Source organism: Budorcas taxicolor, chromosome 3, assembly GCF_023091745.1.
Source record: "Budorcas taxicolor isolate Tak-1 chromosome 3, Takin1.1, whole genome shotgun sequence".
In the NCBI taxonomy this organism is placed as follows: Eukaryota; Metazoa; Chordata; class Mammalia; order Artiodactyla; family Bovidae; genus Budorcas; species Budorcas taxicolor.
Window position 1 is genome coordinate 12,472,778 of NC_068912.1, and position 4,111 is coordinate 12,476,888.

At 43.9% G+C, this 4,111-nt stretch overlaps 1 protein-coding gene across 1 annotated transcript; it reads right to left on the reverse strand.

Moving 5' to 3' along the window:
- Positions 1-250: 250 nt before the first annotated feature.
- LOC128045473 (T-cell surface glycoprotein CD1b-2-like) lies at positions 251-3,563 on the reverse strand. The gene is given in 6 exon segments (XM_052637966.1): positions 251-272; positions 913-1,006; positions 1,506-1,775; positions 1,995-2,273; positions 2,935-3,201; positions 3,452-3,563. Coding segments are annotated over 6 exon segments (993 nt in total). The 5' UTR covers positions 3,513-3,563.
- Between the last annotated feature and the right edge of the window lie 548 nt (positions 3,564-4,111).

Sequence of the window (4,111 nt, forward strand, 5' to 3'; positions counted from 1 at the left end):
CTGTCTCACAAATCACATCTATGAAATCTGAGTGGATCCTGCTAGTGATATTGTCTCATAATAGCAATATTCATTTATGTTTCTGCCAGAGTATAAATTATGATTTATCTTACAACCTACAGGAACAATGATTTGATCAAATGTGATGATTATTTGATGAAATATAATGAGATTGACTCCTAGGCTGACAACTTGAGTTTCAGGGTTCCTGGATACTTATTCCAAATGGAAAAGGAGACATGGTCAGGGCTCACAAGATATTCTGATATGACCTGTTAAGAACACAAGCAAAAAAAAAGCTCAACTTAAGAGATATTTGTCCACTATGTTCATAGCAGCATTATTCACAACAGCTAAAATGTGAATTAACCCAAGTGTCTATTGAGAGATGAACAGGTAAACAAAACAACATTTAAAAGGAAAGAAATTCTAACACAGGACACCACATGAATGAATTATGAGGACATAATGCTAGGTGGAACAAGCCATTCACAAAAAGACAAATGATTTCATTTCTATGAGGTACCTAGAGTAGACAGATTCATATAGACAGAAAGTAGAATGGTGGTTGGCAAGGCTTGAGGGAGAAAGGATTGGGGAAAGTGGTTGAATGGGAATAGACTTCTAGTTTTTCAAGATGAAAAGAATTCTAAGGATTGGCTGCATAAATGTAAATGTACTTAATACTACTAAACTATATGTGTAAAAATGGCTAATGAAGTCAATTTTCCATGATGTATTTTATTGCAATTTTTAAAAAATAAATTTACCTACAGATGGGATCTGGGGACAAAGAGAAATGTTCTAGCAGAAATTTTGAGACTAAAGAGATGTAATATTAATAGATAAAAAGGAGGGAAAGAATAAAAGGATGGACAAAAGAAAAAAAAAGATTAAAAAATGAAAACTCACCAGCGTCTCCAAAACCATAATGCAAGGCACAAAGAAAGGATTAAGGAGGGCACTATTACTGCCACAAGTATCAAGCCAATGGATGTGGGGTGTCCTGGCAATTGGGAGAAAAAGAGGAATGTCACTTCAAACCAATTCTCTAGTTCTCCAGGCCTTCTTGCCCATCTGAGTGTCAGCACCATCATTAACTGCTTCTGAAGCATGGGCATCTCGGGTTCCCTTTCTCAGATTCCCAGAGGTCTTATACTCACAGCCACCCTTAATCTCTCCTTCTTGCTGAATCCCACCGAGACTACAGTGGGACTACTACTGTAGTAGTGAAGACTGCTTCATTTTGATCTATTGTACAGCTTAGGTCAGCCATTTTCGTACCTCCTGCACTGTAGTCCTAGAAATAAACCTCAAAGTCTGTCCCTCTGACTCTCTCTCTCTGTCTCCCTGATTCTCTTTCCTCCCTGCCTATCCTCTCTCCATGCCTGTCTTCCTCCCTCCATCCTTCTCTCATCCATCAATACCTCCCCTTCCTGTGTCCCCCTCTTTGTTCTTGAGGACCATTTCCTCCCATTCCCAGTTGGGCCCCAGTTCCTTCTCACCCCAGTACAGGATGATGTCCTGGTCTCCTAGACTGCTGTGCTTCACTCGGCAACTCAGGCCAGCCGCCTCCCCAGCTGCCACATTTACGGTTACTCGGAGATACCAAGTCCAATCAGCATTGGGCATGATGTCTCCTTGCTGAGTGCCAGGCTCGCCCCTCATCCACATCACCCGCACAGGTTTTGGGTAGAATCCTGAGACGTGGCACACCAGCAGTAGGCGGCCAGGCCCAGGAGTGGGGCCACTGGACAGCCAGGCCTCAGGCTTCACTGGGGCAGGAAAGAGCAGTAAGAACGTCAGATTATGAATTTAATCCAGATCATGGGGACTCAGAAACCCACAAATTTGGAAAGTTGCCTCTTCCACTCCTATGGGCACCAAATGACTTATGATTAATCATTTTTTTACTTAGGTACTTCTCCGTTTTGAATTTAAAGAAAGTGGTGGGAGGAGAAATAGAAACATCTTGTAGAGAGCATAAGGCTAACCTTGCCTCTGCAGTTCTGCCTTCCCTGCACCGAGGATACCCAGGAGATATCGAGGACAGGTTTCTGAGAGGAGTCTCTCAATGATATCGGAGGTGCCTTGATACTAACTCACGAGTGTACAAAGCTTCCGCTCCCTGTTGCTGCTGTCTGATGCAGGCACGCAGGAATGATTCTGGATCCTCAAAACATCCAGTCCTCCTAAAGCTCCTCTCAAAGAGATTTCTATGGCCTCCCCAGAATGCAGCTCACAGCCTTCTATGACCTGTATCACAAAGGGGTCTGTGTAAAGGAAAACTGAGACAAGTTATTAAAAAGCAAACAGGAAAGAAAGAGATGAGAAAAAGGCATAGGACTTTTTATTTTAGTGGTGACAAGTTGAGAGGTAAAATTATTGACATAAAACCAATTGCAGTATTCAGGACTTTTCAGAAAGAGCACTGGGGAGAGGTATGCATATCATCAACGGTGGGGTTAGGCACTTTTAAGGATGTAGAGTGGGCAAGAGGGGAGAGGGGCAACGTGTGATGGAGTCAGAAGTGCAGCATTCCACGGTGGAGGGAAGGGTTACATGTAGAGAAGGGGTCAGGCAGCAGATGCTTGAGGACATCAATTGGAGGAGTAGGAAGTCACACTTAAGTTCACTCAAGCACAGAGTAGGAAAAGGAGGTTTTTCCTTGGGGTTTTAGAGAAGCAAGTTACATAGACACAAACAAGAAATAACCACAAGAGTGGTCATGTACACAGAAGAGAGCAAGAAACAGGAAGAATCTCAGATACTGGGTGGAGGTATGGAGTCGGGGTTGAAGGCTACTCTGGACAAGTGTATATATGCAATAGGATAAAGATGGGGGAAAGGGACCATCGTCAGAGGCAGCAGTAGCCTGAGACAAGAGAAAGAAAAGTCACTGAGAATCTCTCCAGATCAGAGGAATATACTCACATTCCAACTGGAACTCATTGACTCGATGCTGCACTTCCCAAATGAATCCAATGAGGTAGGCTCAGAAGAGGTCCACCAGCTCAGTTATCTCCTCATCACTAAAGTTACCCTTGGACCAGGGCTTCAGGAAGATGGCAGTGCCCGAGTTACTCTCCCAGCCATGAATCTGCAAGTCATCCAACCAGCCTGAGCCTAGATTTTGAGCCCATGTGCTGTTGACAAAGGTTGAAATCTGCTTGAGATGGAAGGAGGTTGGCCCCTGGAACACTGCAGTGGTGGAAAGATAAGAAGAATGAGAGGGAAATGTGGCATCAGGATAGAATGAAAAAGAACCCAGAGTCTGAACAACAATACAGAGCTTGAAGCAATCCCCGCCTCCAAAGCTTCTGGCTCCATCTCCAGCCTCCAGAATAGGGGAGAGGGCTGGAGACAGAGCCCACATCCTTTGTGGTAGATGCGGCATGCTTTTATCCAGAACCCCTGCACCTGTGCTGGGATCAGACAGAGTTATTCTTACCATCCTCATTGTCATCACCTGGGAGGATAACTCCAAGTAACAGAAGTGGTAGAAGCAGCATTTTACTGGGAAGTAGAATTTCTGACTCTCGGAGCTGGTATTTGATCTCTAATTTCAGCTTTTTTTTTTTTTTTTTCAGTACTCTAAATTGACTTCCTCTCTTCCCCAACTGACAAATCTTTGACTCACATTGCACATCTCAGAAAAACTGTGCCTCCCACAGCTCTGAACTCCCACTCCACCTCATTTCCATTCTTTGGTCTTCATCTCCTTTATACGTACTACCCTGGAAAATCTCCCTTGTGATGCTGAAGAGATATTTCACCTTCCCAATCCTTTATTTCCACATCTATTAAAGAAGAGGGTAATACTAAACAATTGCTGAACTTCCAGTCTCTTTTAATCTAGAAGCATTCCTTTGGTTGGTCCACCTATCTCATTCTCTCATACAGCAAATATAGCGCTGACAGTGAGGCAGCAGTAACAGAGAGGCAGTGCAGGTAGTCTTGGAGAGAATGCCAAATGGATCCATGTGAGTGGCCACAGTACCTTGGTGCACATTCACAGAGAGACCGCCTCTGAGAATGGAGATGCACAGGAGAAAGGGAGATTCTGAGAACCCCAGCCCCTATTTCTGGGAGTCAGATACTAGAACAGTAA